At 40.3% G+C, this 18,881-nt stretch overlaps 1 protein-coding gene across 1 annotated transcript; it reads left to right on the forward strand.

Annotated features, from left to right (window-relative positions):
- Positions 1-86: 86 nt before the first annotated feature.
- Positions 87-18,857, forward strand: cmtm4 (CKLF-like MARVEL transmembrane domain containing 4). The gene is made up of 4 exons (XM_030719428.1): positions 87-1,015; positions 9,965-10,141; positions 16,196-16,294; positions 16,651-18,857. The coding sequence occupies exons 1-4, from the start codon at positions 830-832 to the stop codon at positions 16,813-16,815; spliced, it is 627 nt and encodes a 208-aa protein (XP_030575288.1). The 5' UTR covers positions 87-829; the 3' UTR covers positions 16,816-18,857.
- The last annotated feature ends 24 nt before the right edge of the window (positions 18,858-18,881 follow it).

An 18,881-nucleotide genomic window follows, 5' to 3' on the forward strand; every position in this document is an offset into this window, starting at 1 on the left:
CTGTAATCCTCTGGAGAATAAAAAAATATTTCCTCAATCCTGGTTGGTGTTAAAATGCTGCACCGACAAAAATCAGTCTACGAGAAGAACCGGGAAAAAGGGAGGGAGCAGAGCTCGGTGCTGTCGGCGTGGTTCCGGCTGGATTCGTTTTGCAGGCTGTTTGGGAACACTTAAAGCGGGCGCAGAGCCTACTCTCAAGAATGTGCAGTTTTCAGAAGGGCGGAGACAATCCTGCTTTCCATCCACAGCGAGGTAAAGCGGCGTCTGTACGCAGCCGTACTGTGCGCTTCTGCTGTTGCTGCTGCTGTGGAGGCTGCATAATTAAGTTTACAATAGGAGACAACAAGGAACTCTCGTTTCTTCGGGGCCACGATGGGTGGATGTTTTTCGGTCTCAGAGACGAGTCTCACAGCTCGGCAGGCATTTTTTCCCGTGCAGCCGAACTAACCAGAATCGTCCGTGGTAAAGTGGCACTGGGACTCGAACAAGTGACCCGCCTAACACAGTTATAAGTGCGGCTGTTTTGGAAAGGCGCAACGCTGGAACCGGGGGGGGGGGGCCCGCCTGGAGTGGGGGGGTTGCATTAATCCGATACCAGTCCGGTTTGTCCCGCAGGCGACGTTAAAGAGCGCCTACCGCGGCGGTTTCACCTCGGGGTGGCTATGAGAAGTGGACTGTCCGGTTTGTTTTCTCCATCTGCTCCCAGCTTGCATGGAACAAAGTGTGCTCTCTGTCACATAAGCCGCGCCGTGAGGTAGATCCAGGAGGATTGTCAGCGTGGGTTTTCATCTCTCTCTCTTTTTAAAAGAGTTCAGCTTCTCCAGAAATCATGAGGACCACAGAGGAGACGGAGGGCTTTGACGGCGAGGCCTCCAACACTTCCATGATCTCCGGGGCCAGCAGCCCCTATCAGCCCACCACCGAGCCCGTCCATTCGCGGAACGTTTTGGGGGGGATAGTGTGCGACGTGGAGTACCTCAAGTCATACTTTGGGATTTTAAAGCTGGTTGAAGTGGTAAGTTAAAGCATGGCGACATCATTACACTAATACTCAGAGATGTACAGCCTCCTTTAGGTGGCCAAGCTGTGACGCACCGTTGGTGCAGAACTTCCACAAAGCAGCAACTAACATATGGAGGAAAACTCTACTTCCAGGGGGCAGCTGTAGGTGAACTCGGGGCTGTATATATTGTACAGTATAGTATTATTACCCAGCTTATTATTATTTGTGTCCCTGTAATAATAACCCCAAAGGTTTATTCAAGATGTGGCCTTACAGGTCCTGGGTTAACCTTTACCGCATCCCTAATAGAGGTCAGTATCACAGTATGGCTGCTCCGTGACAAGTGAAGGTATAAAGATGATCTTGTTAAGGATATTGGCTCTTCCAAAATAGGGTACTATTCCAGAGGAAATTATAGTTTTTGCTAATGTTATCTCTTGTGATTTGCTTGCATTTCTTAAAGGACTTATTAACCTTTTTAATAACTTGCATATTTGCAAGTAGTTACCTTTTTCCACTGTGCACATGTGGGTGTACTCAGTATGCGCCTGGGGAAACCTATCTCTCTCTCTCTCTCTCTCTCTCTCTCTCTCTCTCTCTATATATATATATATATATATATATATATATATATATATATATATATATATATATATATATATATATATATATATATATATATATATATATATATATATATGACGCATTTAATTGCCTTTGGAGGATAAAATGTGTTATCACCATTTCTTTTCAAGTCGTTGTCACTGGTGGAATTTTTTACACCAGTTCACCCAAACCAGATGTCTGAACTGGGGAAGAGGCAACAACAAAGCACAATGAAAGGGTCGCAGAGATCTGATAACTCACCAGAGGAGGAAACATCTCTCAAACTGGGACCATTTCTCTTCTTCCTGTGCCAATATAAACTCAGCACAGGTCCGCACTCATACACATGAAGTAGTGTATCCACAACAACATGGAGGAGAAGTGACCTCCCTAATGACGTCTGTGGGCAGCAGCTTCTCTGCCACACTTTTTTAAACTTCTGCCCAGCTCTAGAAAAAGATGTTTGAAAAGTTGTTGTTTTTTTCAGCCTGTGGGTGGCTGAGTGTCCCAGTGGTCTGAGAGAAGCTCACAGTCAGCCTGTGCTGTTGCATACACCTGCGATGTTTACCTCTCTATGTGGGAAGGAAGGCTAGGAATCCATCTGTCATCAGTGTGGGAGAAATTTGGAACAGGCAGTAACTTAAAAGATTCAGATTTAATCTTCATGCATTTCATAGCAAGTGCCAGACTATAGCCTTAGACTTGGCTGCTGAATGGAAGGACATTTTTTATTTCTCTCTTTACTTTAAGCCCCCCCCCCCCCCCCCCCCCCCTCCCAGAGATAAGAAGCCATAAAAATGATATTCTCCATCTGAAATCGTCCAGGTGCTTGGCTTTGTGGATTTAGTGTAATCGCCTGTATCTGAAAATTTGCTTCCTCTCCCACAAAGCCACGGTGCACCATAGTGTAACGGCTCACCAATGGGACAGCGGGTTAAAACGCTACATGTGCTTTTTGAGATTACCTGAATATCAGCTGTGATTCGATACTGTGTTGGTACCTCACGTGGAGAAACAATCGGTTTCTTTAGCGAACCCTTTCTCATTTATTGATAAAAGTCTTTACATGTTAAGTTTTGTCTAAACTCAAGCAGCTGCACAAAGACTTTGCCTTAAAAATCATTCTGGATTTGGTTGAAAAAAAACCCATCTGAGATACTTTACTAGTCACTTTTGCGCTATACCGAAAAAAAAATACTTAGTTGTGATACCCAAAAATAGGCCAAGTCACAAATAACTCATAAATAAACTGTCTCTGTGCATTTAAAAAAAAAAAAATGTTTTCGGTGAGTACAAAAGGATAAGCATCATCTCACGTTTACTAATAATAATCTTCAGTTTGTACTTTAGTATTGACTTCAGAAGCCTTGGAGTGCTTTTACAGTTAGAGATAACCATGTTTCTCCTCTGTGGACAAGGAGAGGCCAGTCAAAGTCATGCAAGTTTATATTCAGTACCTCAGAGGAGGCCTTGAGAGAGGAGGCCTTTAAAGGCATCCTGCCAAGCATTAATGGCTTCATCGGCTTTCATTTTTACTGCTCTCTCCTCTAATTGTTTCACTGTGTGCCAGCTGAGGAGCAGTGATGATCTTTTAGAGCTGGAAGAACAAGCAAAACAGTGTGAAGGAGATGCACTGCAAAAGGGCATTATGGAGCAAATTTCAGGACTTTTTACGGATGTTTCAGTTTATTGTCTGAATATCTTTATCGACTAGGTATTCACCTGGTTGACTGAAATCTGTTTATCGGCAAGTAAGAGTGCATTTGCTGTGGCAGTGTTTATCTGTTATGTCCCATCAGGTTAGTGTCCTTATATTTGGAATCCTGTTTTATAAATTTGTATGACTGAATTAATTGTTAATTCAGTCATACATTAATTGTTTGAGTTTTTCTTTTTCAACTGTGCATTATGGTAGTAGTTACAGACTTTTACTCACATTTTTTAAAAAGTTGTCCATTTTTCTTTGCAAAATAAGGCTAGGCTCCACATTCTCTGTAGTTTTTTTTTTGTACAAAAGTACATCTGCAAAGGCCTTTAGGGAGCCAGTCAACCTGTCATACCTTGGGTGAACTGATACGTGTGCTGCTGCTGCTGCTGCTGCCGCCGGCCCTGTGCTGATCAGAAGAAACTCTCAGTAGCATGTAACCTGATCGAGGTGTGCCCATCCTCACAGCAGGTTCGTCTTTGTCTCTTTGTGACCGGGTCAACAGAGTCCAGCTGATATTCACATTGTGCCTCTCGACATACTGATGGGTATTTGATACCTTGTTGGGCCCTATAGTACACCTATCAATCACACTCAGTTTGTTTCCCAGCAGGGCTCATGCCTCCATGATAAATAACAGCTCTCCTGTTATGGAGTGTAACCTCCCCTTTTTATTTTTTAACTATTATTCTAACAAGTGGAGGTTAAATATTAAGGTGTTCGTTCTGTGAACGTTATGTAATGAAGTTACCATATGCTCCCAGATGTCAGCACACACTTCCTTCACTGAGAGAGACGCCGTGTGGTTGAAACATGACTTATTCAGGGTTTGCAGGAGGACATAAAGACAACAGGAATGTTGTGCAGGGATGTGGGGAGACATGTATGCTGTTGCCTATGTGCAGCAACACACTTTTCCTCTGGGGTGAAATTTAACAAGGCTACATTTTTCCATCTCATACTTGACTGCAGGATCCTGCTAAAGCATATTGAACATTCTGGGTGATTTTTGAGGGGGGGTTTTTTTGCATAAAGTTGTGGAAGTGCTGCACATAATGTCGCAAAGTCTCAACAATAAGGCCTCCAGTTCTCCTCCTTTAATTATCTGTTCACAACAGATGGTGTATAAGAACCGGATCTGAGTCCAAGATGTCCTTAAGGCAACTAATAATGTGCTAAATCCCTAAGATAAGGATTTGTTTGCATGTAGGAAAGAGAAGGGAAAGAGAGTGGATGGATGTGGATGCACGATGAATCGATTGAATAGGAGAGAAGGTTGACATATAATCATTACTTACAAGATTATCCAGTGTGGTGCTTGCAATCCTCCGCCTCCTCCCCTGTGACTGCCTGACACCTGCTACACAGGGGCATGGGGGAAGTAATGTGCTTTCTTTGAGAGACATTACATCATCTCTCAGCTCAGCGCACTCCGTTTCTGTTTGGGTGTGACCCTTTTTGTTGTGTTTCAGTCAAAGACAGACTGCTCTCCAACTGTACAGTCTAATGAGGTTTCAGCAGCTGCACAAAATTAAACTGTTGTCCTAATGATTCTGCCCAGTTGACTTACTTTGTCTTTCTTTTGGTTTCCTGTGAGGTAATGTCACAGACAAAGATTTGAATGGTTGGACTAGAGTTTGCCACAGACTGTGGAGGGTTTTCCCCTTATACTTTACCAGTGCCAGTCATCCAACAACAGCACTCTACTAGACAGAAACAGCCCTGCTCACTGAACAGGATAAACAGTGTTTCATAAATGATTATTCTTTGAGACAAGAACAGCTAGACTTGCTCTTTTTGAATTATGTTAGTGTCACATACATATTTGAGCATCTAAAAGCTAACTTTAGGAGTGTTCTTCACACAGTAAGGTAACTTATGGAGTTCCACAGGGTTCTGAACTGGGATAAATTCTATTTACATTATATTTCTTTTTGGCAGTATTATTAGAAGGCATACCGTACATTTTAATTGCTATGCAGATGATACCCAGCTTTATCTATCCATGCAGCTAGATGACACACACCAATTTGTTAAACTACAGAAATGGCTCAAAGACATAAAGACCTGGATGACCTCTAATTTCCTGCTTCTAAATTCAGATAAAACTGAGGTTATTGTACTCGGCCCTAAAATTCTTAGAAACTTGGTGTCTAACCAGATATTCTGGATGGCATTAACTTGGCCTCCAGTAACACTGTGAGGACTCTTGGAGTCATATTTGACCAGGATATGTCCTTCAATGCACATATTAAACAAAAATGTTAGGCTGGTTTTTACATTTGTGCAATATTTCTAAAATTAGAAACATCCTGCCTCCCAGTGATGCTGAAAAACTAGTTCTTGCATTTATTACTTCTAGGCTGGACTATTGAAATTCATTATTATCAGGTTGCTCTAATAGCTCCAGAATGCTGCAGCTAGAGTACTGACAGGGCCTAGAAAGAGCATATTTCTCCCATATTTGCTTCTTTATTGGCTCCTTGTTAAATGCTTCTTTTCTCATACATGGTCTTACATAATCAGGCCCCAGCTTATCCTAAAAACTTCATAGTACCGTACCACCCCAGTAGAGCAGTTGTAACTCAGACATATACGGTACTGTGTCTTTAGTCACCTCTCATTTCTTTATATTTTGCTAGGAAAATAGAAAATATGTGCAGTGATTTATAGAAACATGTGTAAACATGCATGGAAATACAGTATATACAGCAACAACAGAGTTTGTACAATTGTAACAAGCTTGAAAGTCAGTATTTGGTATGACTACTTTTACTCTTCACTACAGCCTGAACTCTCTGAGGCAGCTTTCTCGTCATTTCTTTAAGTACTCTTCAGGAATAGTTCTCCAGGCTTCTTGAAGGACATTTAAAGCTCTTCTTTGGATGTTGGCTGCCTTTTGTTCTGTTTTCTTTCTTTTGCTCTGTTTTCTGATTCCACACTGCTTTGATAATGTTGAGGTCCGGGCTCCAGGGAGGCCAATCCATAACTGATTGTGTTCCACTCAGTGTTTTTGTATCCAAGTATGCTTTTACTGCATTGTCAGTGTGTTTGAGATCATTGTCATGTTGAAAAATGAAGCTGGTGGCATCCAGATGTTTTCCAGATGGTACTGCATGGCGGATCAAAATCTGACAGTACTTTTTGGCATTCATAATTCCATCAATTTTGATAAGACCAACACCACTGGCTGAAGCGCAGCCCAAACCACAACAGAGCCTCCATTGTCTTTTACATATGGCTGTAGACACTCACTGTTGTACCTCTCTCTTGTCCTCCTCCATACTCATCACTCCATCAGACCTGTTGCCACTGATTTTCAGTCCAGGTCTTGTGCAATTTGGTGTACCTCAGATTTTCCTCTGTGTTTCTCCTTTGGCTTCTTGACAGCCACTTTTACATTGAGACCATTTCTGATGAGGCTTTGGAGAACAGGATCAACTAAAGTGACAGATGCAGCTCTCTGGTCCTGTGACAGATTTTTTTCTGTTTCTCATGAGCATGACTTTTCAGATACCGATACTGATAATGATACTGGTACACTGCACACCATGCAGAGATAAGCCAAGTTTTCAGCTAATAGCTCTTTGAGAATCACCTTGTTGGTAAAAAATACTTTTTTATGCCTGTCAAACTGTGTTATCTTCAGAATTTTTCATAGATTCAACTAAAGAAATTGGAACAAACTATGTGCTTTTAAGACAGACTGCTAATAACAAAGTGACTAAAGATACAATTTAAACTTGGTTCTTTGTTAATGATCTGTTATGCTTTTTTATACTTGAGTCATAGGTCAGTATTACATGGCTTAACAAACACAAAGAAAAGCATTTCTCTGAAAACGGACAGGTATAAGGACTGAAATGAAAATGAGTGAAAAAGCAGCATAGCCATAATAAATGTTGAATTGCAAATATCTGGTGTTTCATGTTAAAATTGTCATTTTTTTGTTACAGATGAGACAAAGACAGCCAGGTAGCCAAGATGAGCCAGGGGAGAAAAAGAGATATTGTTTGTGCTGTTTAGATTTGTTCAGTCATGACAAATAGTGAAATAAAAAAATAGCCATCAAAAAGTCAATGAAATCCTTGAAACACTCCCTCAAACCTGACCCAGTTTCCTCAGTAACTTTCTTTGAATGCTGAGCACCTACATCGCAGCAGAGAGGAATTTGCCTTCTGAAATACACAAATACAACAAAACATATCTTTCAAGCTTTGCTACTTGAGCCCTTTGAAATCAGCCCTTTGTTTAATGTTTTAACAACTTGGATAAGAAGTAATTCCATTACATAGAATCTGAAATGATCCTACCAGAAACTGTTTAGCATGAAAGCTAATATTTATATTTCCATGTTCAAATATGGGCTTTGTGATTCATGACCAACTTGCATACAGTAAATGAAGCACAGATCCTGCAAGTCACTGTCCTTCTTACATCTTCTATAAATAGGGTCTATTTGCACAAGCTGATACACCGATGCAAACAGTAGGCGTCAGCTCTTATTATGTCTCTATATCAATATCCAAAAATTCATTGTTGCTTCAATGACGGTAAACCGTCCAGGCTCAGAGGCAGCAAAGCAGCACCAAATAATGATACTCAGCTGTACCCCTGCACTTCACTCCTGGATTGATGCTTTCATGTTGGTATTTTATCAGTTCAAAGAAAATCTCCCAAGTAACACTGAGGAGTATGAGACTGTTTCTTGGCAAAGTTTAGGCACACAGTGTTCCCTTTTTTTGGAGTGCATCTCATTGTGCATGGGCAAGACTACTGTAGTGATTTGTGTATTATTAGTAAAACAGATTGTGTTTTTTTATACCTTCATAATTGTAAATTACATGAGGTCTAATATATGATAGTTGTTGTTGTTATGTCTTCTGTAGCATTAATTTCACTACCATTTGTAAATGAAAGTGAAAGGGGGGGGGGGGCAAAAGCCTCTCGTATCACATCCTTCACACATGTGTAACATGTCATTTGCTCATGCAAAACTGGCCTTTGCAGTTTGCATGAAATTAGAAAACTGATTTTTAGCTACTGCAGGTCAGCATTATGTTGCATTCTCATGGTTCTGCTATGTCTCTGGGTTTTGGACTGCTCCTCGGTATTCTGTGTGTGGTTTTGTCGGGGTCTAGATGGCAGAAGAACACCTAAGTAGCAGAATTCTTCCCATACTGTGGTTTGTTGATGGATGTTGGCTGGAAGCGGGCATCTTCACAAAGTGCCAGGAGCAGAACTCATGGAATCACGGCCTCTGGTCTATTCATAGGACAATCCCTTTTCTCCACCAAGGAACAATCCCGTAATCTTACAGAAGTAACTCACATTATTCTTTATGCTTAAATTCAGTTTAATGACTAAACAGATATATTTTAAGTTTTTATGTGTTTGACATTTTTTCATTTACTTGTATGTCATTTGTTAACCAGCTTCGAGATTGACTTGCTGTCAGCTTTGTCCAGGCTCCAGAAACGGTTTGACTAGTCTCACAGTGATTTAGAAAAGAGGCTGAATAATGAACTCCACTTCAGGATAATGATTGCGGACTGCTGACCTAGATTTCAAACCAGGAGAGATGATTCACTAATCAATAAATTGTCTAACCTGTTGTTGGCATAATGTACTCAAGATATCCTTTTACCTTTAACTCACTTACTCTTCCTGGACAGAGTGACTGTATCTGGCTTCAGGATTTATTTATTTGGAGGGTTAAATGAATTTGTGTAATGTAGTTGTGCTGAGCACTCAAAGTGCTTGACACTACAGGCCACATTTAACTATACAGTCATACAGTGCTTTGTTATTTATAAGCACTTTTTCTGCCTCTCATCCATAGGCTATTTAGAATCACCAGTTAGCCTACCATACATGTCTTTGGACTGACAAATTATGTAATAAAAATGAAATCTAACACATAAATTTTCATGTCGTGATCAAGAACATGCCAACCAAACACAGACCGCAGCCAGGCTTTGAATTAGGAGTGTTCTTGCGATGAGGTGACAGTGCTAACCACTGCACCACCTTGCTGCCCACATTAAAGATAACGTGCAATCACTGCACTAGTTGTGACTGAAATGTGGTGTAATCATGTACATGTTACTGCAAAGTAAAAGTGGCCAGAATAATGAACCGCTAGCTGTGGCAATGCATCAATATTACTTGCCGAGGGAATTTTCTCCTGTCATTACTGTCCCTGTTTGGATCCTGTTTGAATCGATACAGTGTTTCGGTTCCCCAGTCAACTAATGCAGAGGTCATCCAAACAACTGCGGCTATGGTGAGTGGATGTTGGTAGTAAATGGATCCTGACCACCCTCTGCACCAGTTAAGGGACATGCAGTTAACATCGAACATCTGTTTCAGCTCTGCTGCCACAAGGACAGATGCAGAAAATCTTTACCACATCATACCACAGCACATGTATTTCTCTGCTAGATTTTTACCTTTTAACCTTATTGAGCTCTTCATTTTTTTTTTTTCTGTTTTTCTATTTACTTGTTCAGTTCATCATATTTATGGGCCATTTTGTTTTGTCATACTGTATGAATTTTATTTAGTTAGGTTGTGCCCAGCCTTTGGAATAAATGGAGTGTATCTTATCTTAACTCTCGTCTATCCTGTTGTTTTCCTTCTCACTTCAGGTCCTATCACTCATCAGCTTCATCTGCATAGAAACCATAATGATGTGTTCTCCCTGTGGAGGGGTGTACTTCTTTGAGTTTGTCAGCTGCAGTGCCTTTGTGGTGACAGGAGTCCTCCTCCTGATCTTCTGCCTCAACATTCACACCAAGGTGCCCCACATCAACTGGAGCCTCACGGTATGTGCACACTGGAGAGCGTTAACATAACTCATTAATGTATTGTTGAACCTATACATGAAAGAACAAGATGACTAGTGTTATGCATTTTATAATGAGACCAGGTTTGCCCTTGTGCAGAAATAATTGCTCAGGAGATACAGATGAATAGTGCACCATTTGGATAAATTTATTATGAAATGTTAGCTTCATATCAAGGAGAGTGGTTCACAGTGTCCACATTACAGCAGGCATGGGCATCCAGTTCTAATCTCACATATGAATGCCCTTACACCTCAGCTCTACAGATACATAAAGATTTTATGTCTAGTCACTATCTCCAAAGAGCCGTAGTGTCCTTGTGGCTCATCCCAGAGCCAAAACACGCATCACCATCCAGAGGTCATCGTGCTCCTAAAGACTCCCCTGAGACTTGTGCATTTTCAGGCTTCTCCAGATATAGAAGTTAATCTCAAAAAACCCATTACTACTAAGTCAACATGACATTTTAGAAGAGCAAGGTTTAAATGTGCTCTCTGAAATCTTATTAATAGTTTATGTAGAATTAACACAGCAAGAATTTTGCTTTATTCTTGTCATATTTAGCAACAGTCTGACCTGCAAATTAGCTTACTTTACCAAACCTTACCTGCACATGTAACTCTAGCAATATGCTTGACCTTATGATAGTAACACAGTGGTCCAGGAAAAGGTTAACATATCTATTCAGAAGCTTTTCGTTTTTACTCAGTTTCTTTGGGTGACAAGTAGCGTTAATAAATGTAGCAATATTAGCAGCAGAAACATCTCCTTGCACTGCTTTTTGTTTAGCTCTATTTAAACAGCTGTTATGATTTCAATAAGCAAGTATGAAGTATGATGGTAGGCACAATAAAAGTGCTACATGTGATGTTGGCATTGTTTTGTGTGAGTATATTAGCTTTAGCGTTTAGCTTAGTTTAGCATCTAAGCAGCAGTAAAATACAGAGAGGCTGGCATGGGTTGACGTTTCTTCTTGTTACTTTATACATAGAGGATAAACTGGTGTCATTATTTGAAAAAGTATATGATAATTTTAAGGTTAACAGACAGATATGTGTGTTTCTATTATTATGCATGTTAATTTTTGCGAGAGCTTGGCCAATATAGGATTTTCCAAAAGCAATATTTGGTGATTTAGAAGTCTGATATATCGGCTGATATTCTGATTATCTCAGACACATGAAACAGTGATTGTTGTTGACTCTGCTTGGATTGGCTGGTTGTTGTGATTGTGACCCTGTGTTGTCAATAGGGAATGCCCTCTCGTTTTAAATTTTCATCTACCGGCTGGGCAGGGCCGATACATCGGCCGATATTTGCTATTCGCACGTAAATCGGTATCTGTATTGAGGAGCGCCACAAACACAACAACCACTCAGTTGTGTGAGCAGTCTGGCAGAGTATAAATGAGTAATCCACAACTTATTGTGGCATTAAAACAAGATTATTTTAATACCATGTGGCATATGTGGTGGCCTGCTCACCCACTGAGCCACCCCAGGGCCCATATTGGATTTTTTTTAAATCACCACATATGGGTATCATTATCTGTCCTGAAAATCCTACATCAGTCAGGTTCAACAAATAGCTAATATTAGCCAGGTTAGCTAATATTGTCCAGGCTTTAATTTTCACTTTTGCCTTAAGCTAGGAGAAGTACTTCACACAAAGCCAAACTTTCCGTTTTGTTCATGTTTCTTTCTAAAGTAAGAATTTAAATAAGCATTAGACTGAAACCTGGCACAAAGTCATTACAGTTTCCATGTTACTACCAGGACGTGCATTGTCAGCTATAAGCAAATGAGCTGGTGGGTATTCTCCAGGAGATACTGGCTGCCTTTCAGTATTTGCCTACAAAAACTTGGTGGTGTGTTCTGAGCTGGAGCCAAGTATCTTTTACAGACCAGTGCAGAAAAAATATTTCTTTGACCATATTTCCAGGGACCATACAACTTACAATACATACTGTAGTAAAGCAGTGGATGCTAAGCCAGATGTTCAGGTCCAATGACAGCTATCAGATTTCTTTATGGTACAGTATTCCACCTTAAATATGAAGAGAGGGTGTGCCTTTGGCGTTTACTTTTGGCAGAATAACACCAAATGAAAGCTTTTTACAGTCTCAGAGAGGCCAGAGCTAATTTAAAGTGCTGATTTAGAAACATTTACCAGATACCTGTGACCATTGCTGTCCATATAATCTAAAATCCTTCTGTTCGCTCTTTTCTTTTTGTTTTTAAGCTCACTGGCCTTTCTTCTGTCAGTTCTGGCTGGTTAATTATTTTCCACTTAGGAGATTAATAGTCTAGAAATGTTTAATTAACATGTATTCTGTGTGTTTGTGTGCATAAGCCTGAGCTCAGGAGTTGGCATTAGGTTCACACAAAGAGGCTGGGGTTTAGTGGCCTGCGGTTTGGCGCAGTGGTATTGCTGGACATGATGCTGTCATGCAAGAAGTATATATATATATATATATATATATATATATATATATATATATATATATATATATATATATATATATATATATATATATATATATATATATATATATGAAGGACTTTTTTGGTTAGTGCACTGTTGCAAACAAAGATGTACAGAAGGTGTTGCTCTCCAGGTTCAACAGTGTTTGCTCCCACTCCAAACTGCAATAGCTAACAAGCCCATGTTCCTTGGTTGCAGTCCACGGTGTGAGCTCAGCCACACACTGTTTATGTCGATCAGAGTCAAAGCTGCTCCAGTCACACTGGTCCCCTGGGAATTTCACCACGAGTAAGCATTTCTCTGTGTTAACCAACTGTTAAATCTTCTGCTGACTTTTCTGTTTCCCAACTACAAATTCTCAGTAGAAGGGTTTTTAATCTAACAATTACGTGCTATACGATCCCATCTCCTCCACTTCCCCCTCTGTGATGACTTTGGCAGCACAGAGGGGGGAAACACAGGCTTTGACCCCATTCCCCTTCTTCCAAATGGAAATAAATTCAGTCGCGGGATTCTTTCATAAAGCTACTCTGTTACTTTAAGTGATTAAATTGAACTCGAGGGTTTAGTTTTTGAAGGCAGATAATTTGGTCCATTGTTTTCCTCATTCACAGCCAAATAACTGTGGGTCGTGCTAGGGGATTCTGGGACAGAAATGAGGCAAAACTAAGGACACAAAGAGAGAGACAGATAATAGTGTTGTTATTCTCCTGTTAGAGGGAGAGCAGCAGTTTGAATGCCCTGCCAGTACGCCCAGTGTTTTCTGGTTGTTTTGTTCTGAGAACAGACAGTATCTCATCACAGTTAATACATGAATGAATTAAGTTGTTGAGGGGGAAGGCCAAATGTGGATGCTGATCTGAGTTCTTACACTACAGTAGGCTGCCAAACAGCATTTCCAACCTGCACTGTAGAGACAACAATCACTTGAAATGCATCTTTATTTTTTTTGTTTCCTGTTAAAATGTTTGCATTTAGGCAATTACCATTATTGTTGATCATGTGGACCACAACAGACAGATTTTTTTTTTGGCTCTGAAATTCCATGTTGGTGCATCGATAGTTGTTTAGATGCATGATTTTCTGTTTGACTTGTGGGAAAGTTCAGGAAAGGATGTAACCGCACATGTGATTTGTGGAGGAGAGTACAGCAGAGAGGCTGAGAAACAACTGAACTGACTGTGGGATTGAACTGACATCGTAAACTTTCCGCACACGAAAGAGGACAACAGAACAGGAATATCCAGTTTGGTAGCTCTTGCTTAACCAGTTTGACAAGATGGGAGTGTGTGAGGACTCATGTTGTACGTTGAGCATGTGCATATAAGGTGGGATTATGATTACGGTCGAAGGTTAAGATCATAACTGTGGTGTTCATTGACTTTCCCAGCTAATGTGTAGAGATATGGTTACATATTTGTGCTACTGATTAGGATCAGTGGCACCTTATCTCGCTTTTTATGCCCTGCTGAGGTGTGCACGCGCACATGTGTGTAAGTCTGTGACCAGTTAGTCTTTGTGACATCGCTATTGTATGAGTCTTGCATGTCATATGAGAGACCATGTCTGCAGTGATTATAATCATTCCTCTTATCACGAGGGCTGTGCCCCAGCCACGCTGAGCCCCTCAATATTAACCCCTTCCCCGCCGTCTGAAGTGCTGAAAAGAGGAGAGTAACACTCGTATCGCTTTCACATTACTTCTCATGTGTAAAAAGGTGGGGGGGTGGATGCAGTTATGTGTGTGGACTGGGTGTTTGTTTGATGAATTGCATATGAAGTGCTAGGTGGCTTTTAAAAGTATGCGCTGTTGGTTATTTGCCCTCCTGCGGTTTTTTTTTTTGGATATGAAACACCAGGATGGTGTCTGGCTGGTTAGAAGAGTGTAAACAAACTCTGTTTGCTCAGCATACAGCATCGGCCAGCATGTGCTCTTTTCTTACTCTAATACAAGGCTAAGTTGTGCCAAAAGATTTTTTTTGTTTAGTTTTTTAAAATTCTTGGCAAGATGAACTTATATACATCATTGGCAGCAGCTTTTTTTTTTTATCTTGTGAAGAAGAAAAATGCTCACACTACATTAGTTTGTTATTTCAGTGGCGTGCTTTGGGGTAACAAAAATGTTGTACTGCGATAAAAAAAAAAAAAGCATCTGTAGGAGCTTATGTTGCTTTGAGTGCTTTAAGTGGATTGAATTGAAGTTTTATGTTTAACCTACTGCAGGAGTAGATATTTTTTGTTTATTTTTATTATGACCCCAGGTTGGTCTAAGGGTGATTAGAGTAAATAAAACTAGAGGAAGGATGTCAAGAGTGAAGTTCAGGAATTGAGCCAAAACAACAAGTATCTGAACGTCCTAATGTAGAAATAAAGCAATCCTAATCAGTTCAGGTGTGTGTTAACACTTTGCCAGGTGATAAGAGATCAGCAGTGATCTTCAAGAAGCAATAGCTTCTGCTCATTAGTCTGGGAAGGGTTATAAGGCCATTTCCAAACAATTTGAAGTCCCATCATTCTACAGTGAGAGTGGATGTCGCCGCAAATTCACCCCAAGGTCAGACCGTGCAATGCTCAGAGAAACAGCAAAAAAACAAAACAAAACAGGAGCTTCAACCCGACTGAAATGCTGTGGCAGGACAGTAAGAGAGCTGTGAATAAATTAACGCCCACAAACCTCAATGAACTGAAGCAATGTTGTAATGAAGAGTGGTCCATAATTTTGCCACAACCATATGAGAGACTGATAAAGTCATACAGAAAATGGTTCATTCAAGTAACTTATTGCTGCTAAAAGTATTTCCACATGGTACTGAATCATGGCAGTGTACTTTTTTCACACACTGCTTCTGCATTCTGGCTTAGTTTTTGTTCAGGAAATAATGACACACTGTCATATGTAATGTCCTGTCATTGATTTCAGGTTGTATTTACCATATTTTAAGATGCGCTAAAGACAAGAATTTATTATGTCCTGATATTTAAAACCTTAGAACCTTAGACAGAGGTTGTACTTTCTTTGTACCATAACTGTACAACTTTAAGCTCTCTCCTGCAGGAGATCAAGCCTTATGGTTGGAACATAGACAAAAAGACAAGAAACACCAAAGGTTAACTCAAAATTAAAAATCAACTACTCTCGGAAAAACAAGAGAACTATGAGCTAAATCCAATGCTAGATAGCTCGCAAAACACGACTCTGGATGCAAGCAAGAGGCTAAAAAGTGCAGGGAGAGAAGAGGACATGTGGAGCTGCAGACCACACATAAATGCATTAAATTACATTCAAATAAAGTGCCTTTTGGTGACTGTTGTGATTTGGCGCTATATAAATAAAATTGAATTGAATTGTGTTATTGTGGTATTGGCCAGAACTGTAGTAAAGCCTACAGTGCCGAGTACTGAAAACTTGCAATATTCAGTATTCGAAGACATTTGATCAGAGTGTTTCTGATTGAAATCACAGGTTACCAGGTAACCTAAGGAAAGCTACCTAGTCTTGTATAATATTACTAATTCACATCTGTGATCTTTGTTTTTGTCTTGCTGCAGGACCTGGTTAACACAGGTGCCAGCACCCTGTTTTTCTTCTTGTCATCTCTCGTGCTTGCTTGCATCAACCACAACACTGGAGCTGAAATAGCGGCTGTGGTGAGTATTCAGTCTGTGAACTTCTCCTTGTAATTGCCAGCTGGTGCCGTCCTACTGAGGACTATAGCAAAGGAGGAAAGTGTTATTTTTGTGCCTTACTTTATTGCAGCATCGCTAAATTACTTGACCCTCCCCTGGCAGGTTTTGAGTCAAACCTGTAAATCTGAATTTTCATTTCTTACCACCACACAGTTCTGTACATGTATTTTTAGTAAGTATGATTAAAATAATTAATCTGTTTATGTCTGCACATAGACGTTTTGATAGAACTTCATCAGCTTATTGACAAAGTGACACAGTGACATATTTCATGTAGCATTCAAATTTGTTGACATCCTCTTCCCACCTGCATGCAGATCTTTGGCTTCCTGGTGACAGCCGTGTACGGAATAAACGCCTTCCTGGCAGTGCGGAGGTGGCGCCGTGGCACTGGGAGTCAGGGGGCGGCTCAGACCAGTGAGTACATTCGAGCACGCACGGCATCTCGTGGAGAAGTGGAGCCGCGGCCTGAGCTTGCATGAGTGCTGGCAGACAATCAGGAAGACTAAGAGAAAGCCACGCTACCAGTAGCTGACTCTAATGGACGCAGCTCTGCCTTCAGAACACTATTTCATTCAAGTCTTGTGTGAGACGGCCATTTTAGGCTCACCACATGCTTTTGACTTCTCATCACAACACTTCAACTGTGAATGAGCTGCGTGGCTTTGTTTAGCAGGCGTCCCGGCTGCTCCTGGTGACACATAAAGCCTCTTAAGTCAAAAGACTGGGTCACAATTGAAGGTGTGCTTTCATCCACATATTTTTCTAGACCATTGTGAAGGACAGCTTCCCCCCTTGAAAAGCCACAAAAAAAAAAAAAAAAGGTTGACTTCACTCCAGCTGTGCATCAACTCTGGCTCCGGTGTATGTGTTGACTTTTGAGAAAGCTTTGTCGTTCACTGTGAATGAAGTCCAGTAAAACAAGGTGAGCTATTGTACAGTTTTGCTTATGCCATGCCGCTGAAGTCTGTGGTGATAAATGTGATCATGAAATGAGGAAACCACTGGACCAGCAACGAACACTAACCTGCAGTCCAACCATGACTTCATTGTTCTTTCTCACAGCTTTTAGCTTCCACCTTTGAGCAAGGCTGGAATTTAATTTTTTTTTTTCTAATTCCACATGCTCTCATGAAAGTTTGCTTGTCCTTTGTCTTGGCTAATCTTACAAATCTGATTTTTTGCATGTGACCTTTAGGCACTTTTAGGATACTGCATTTGCTGTCAGCATATATGGAATAACAGTACAGGTTACATGCACAACATAACAGCATATGAAATATCACAACATTTCAAATGAAAAGATTTACTTCTTTCTTACACAAATGCATCCAATAACAGGAGCAAAGTAAAAGTTCAGGATAATTCATTTCCATCACTTTTAGCCCAGATTATACATAAACTATTCAAACAAAATCACTCTAGCATCCCTAAAATTTTTACTTTGAGACCTGTGTCAGGCCTACGCCGTGAGCCTGCATCAAGCAATGATAAAGTAATTTGTATCTTACTTTTGCACACGTCCAGTTCTTCAGGTAACACAAATATTAAGAGTACATCAGTGAGATTCATTTTAATCAGTGGGTGACATGGTCCTTAGCCTCTTCACTGCATCTCAGGTACTGGCCCACCTCCTATCTTACAAAAAAAAAAGCATATGAGACAAAATCACAGGGTGCCTCGACCTAAACACTGTATTTCCTAATGCCTTTCTAAATACTGGATTTGATGGGACTGTGGAGTGGAAACACGGTACATTTAGCAAATCTGTTATTGATTGAATTGTTTGTGTATGTATCTACAGTGATATTATCCCACACTTCATGTATTATGATATCCCTCTCATTCATTTCCTTCATAGTAGCTGCTACAAAGCTCATCCATACAAAACTGATTTCTTTAATCTTTTTTTTCTCTCTCTGTTCGGCCAGTGCACCTGCAGTAAACAGGAACTTTAACCTTTGTCCACTAATTTAGTGTCTCGCCTTCATTTAATGTGCTGAATCGACACTACAGTTAGACCTGAAACCTCTTCAGGCATGTTGACTACGGCCCCCTCTTCTGGTCTTTATATAAAGTGTATTTTTTTGTTGTTGTTGCACCAATGGATTAAGTGTGTAGTCAGATAATTTTACATTAGTGTGTATATAAAAGAAGGACCAGAAAATGTATTTGACTGTGGGTTAAAAAAAGAGAGAGAAGAATAATAAACACCCTGAAAATGTTTGATTAATCAGGCATTTTTTAAAATATTTTTAAGTAACTTATGTTTTATTGCTGTTTCTCTTGGTTTGGTGATTGAAGTAGGTGTATGAAAAGACAATCGTGTTTGTATTTATGTGTGTGTAACTTACACAGATGGATTTGTTTTTGAGTAATACTATTACAGCGCTCACTTAAGAATTTGTACAGCAACAAAATCACACTTTTGCATTGTGCTATTTGATCCTATAAACACCACGTTTGTGGAACGCTAGCACGCTGCAGCTCTCTCTGTGTGTGACTGTGCTGCAGTATGTTACAAAGAATTTGCGTTTGTGAAAGAAAG

The sequence above is a fragment of the Archocentrus centrarchus genome, chromosome 3, assembly GCF_007364275.1.
Source record: "Archocentrus centrarchus isolate MPI-CPG fArcCen1 chromosome 3, fArcCen1, whole genome shotgun sequence".
NCBI classification, from domain to species: domain Eukaryota; kingdom Metazoa; phylum Chordata; class Actinopteri; order Cichliformes; family Cichlidae; genus Archocentrus; species Archocentrus centrarchus.